At 36.3% G+C, this 1,717-nt stretch overlaps 1 protein-coding gene across 1 annotated transcript; it reads left to right on the top strand.

Moving 5' to 3' along the window:
- Positions 1–421: 421 nt before the first annotated feature.
- Positions 422–1,180, top strand: LOC141134036 (nodal homolog 2-B-like). Its single transcript, XM_073623624.1, has one exon. It carries the CDS (start codon positions 422–424, stop codon positions 1,178–1,180), a length of 759 nt encoding a protein of 252 aa, XP_073479725.1.
- The last annotated feature ends 537 nt before the right edge of the window (positions 1,181–1,717 follow it).

Genomic DNA, 1,717 nt, shown 5'->3' with positions numbered 1-1,717 from the left:
GTAAGTACATAGTTTAATTGAACTCATCTATGTGATAAATATTTGCATCTATTTTTTTATTTGATTGCTGATGACAAATATGCTCTGTCTGGGTAACTGATAGTAACCAATAGGATTCAAAACATCAAACTTGCAGTAGCAAATATAATTTCAAATACAATGTTTTAATCTGATTTTAATCTGAAATACTGAAAGTACATATGTCAGACCCTTATACTAATTATTATTTATCACAAATAAAGAGGAGTAGTAACTGTATTTTCTATATTTGTCTTTAAGCTTTATTATCTTAATTGATGAACAGTCATTTGGAATTTCAAACTGGCTATAGTAGTTTTCTATCTGCAGTTAATAGCAACCAATTTTTATGGAATAAAACATACTAATAAAACTTTTTTTTTAATTTCTCCCAGGTTTTACTATGGAAGATAATCGCTGGTCAGTGAGTTTTGACCTCACACCTATCTCCAAAGAAGATGATCTAAGATTAGTTGAGCTTCGAGTTCTTCTCCCAACATTTGAAACCCCCACCACAATCACTATGGAGATCTTCCACACTGAAAATGGACAGGATAAAGTCTTCCTGGGGTCAATCATGAAAAGCATGCCAGTGAGTCACCATTCTACCTGGAAAAGCTTCAATGTGACTGATCTGATGGGACAGTATCTTCACTGGGGCAATAAAATTGCCAATAATAAAGACACGCATGCTATAAAAAATGCTCACATCGCTGCAGTATCTCATTCTGGAAATCCCAAAAAGCTAATTAACAAATCTCTTCAGAAGAGATCCACAAATGAAGCAATCATTGTATTTTTCAGTAAGGACAAGCCATTTTCCAAGCCAGAGTCTGAAGGCCTGATCAAGAAATTGTCAGAAAGCTCTCCAGAGATGTCTGGATTCCAGAGACAAAGACGAAACAAAAACAGGCAAATAATTACTCCATCCACCACTCAATCCATGCCAGAAGAAAAGAAAGGACCTTTATGTAGAAAGGTTGACATGATGGTAGATGTCAAGGAGCTTGGATGGGACAACTGGATTATCTATCCCAAAAAATTCAACGCCTACCGGTGTGAAGGAAGCTGCCATACCCCACTAAAGGGCACCGCCAAGACAGCAAACTATAACTACATTAAGGTGAGAAAAGTTTGCATTGCTACCTCCTATCCTCACTAAAAAACATGTTTTTATGTAAGGGAAACTGCATTTTTAGTGTTTTTATATATGCATGTGAATATTAGCACTAATCAATGAATATGATTGTTTATGTGTATAATTTTGAAATATCTACTGTATATACTTTGGGGGACACCTCTTTGCTTATTGGCTTCTGAGACACAGACCTGATGCTAAAAATCTTTACCTGTCCTGGGTCAGTGAGACAGAAAGTATGGAAGTCAAAGCATTAGGAATACAGCCAAAGATTTACCATTCTCAGAAGTAGAGATTAGCTATGACAGACTATGTATTTCTCTCAGTGTAACTTGTTTCAGAAGAAACGTGTAGGTTCACTTTGCTGACCTACTCCTGAAAATGCTAGCTACCTGGCTTTGTGTATTTTCCATACTTTCTGACTTACTGACCTAACAATTACAGAGCCAGTGAAATCAGAACATCTGATCTGCAACTTGCCTCTGGTTAGTCAATAACAAAGCACTGAAGCTAAAGAATCAGTGGGGTTGATTTACTAAAACTGGAGAGTGCAAAATCTGG

The sequence above is a fragment of the Aquarana catesbeiana genome, linkage group LG03, assembly GCF_042186555.1.
Source record: "Aquarana catesbeiana isolate 2022-GZ linkage group LG03, ASM4218655v1, whole genome shotgun sequence".
NCBI lineage: Eukaryota > Metazoa > Chordata > Amphibia > Anura > Ranidae > Aquarana > Aquarana catesbeiana.
This window is presented reverse-complemented; position numbering and strand designations above follow the sequence as displayed.

What these genes read in the sequence shown, in the direction of transcription:
- LOC141134036 (XM_073623624.1), top strand. Translation starts at nt 422, where the DNA reads ATGGAAGATAATCGCTGGTCAGTGAGTTTTGACCTCACACCTATCTCC.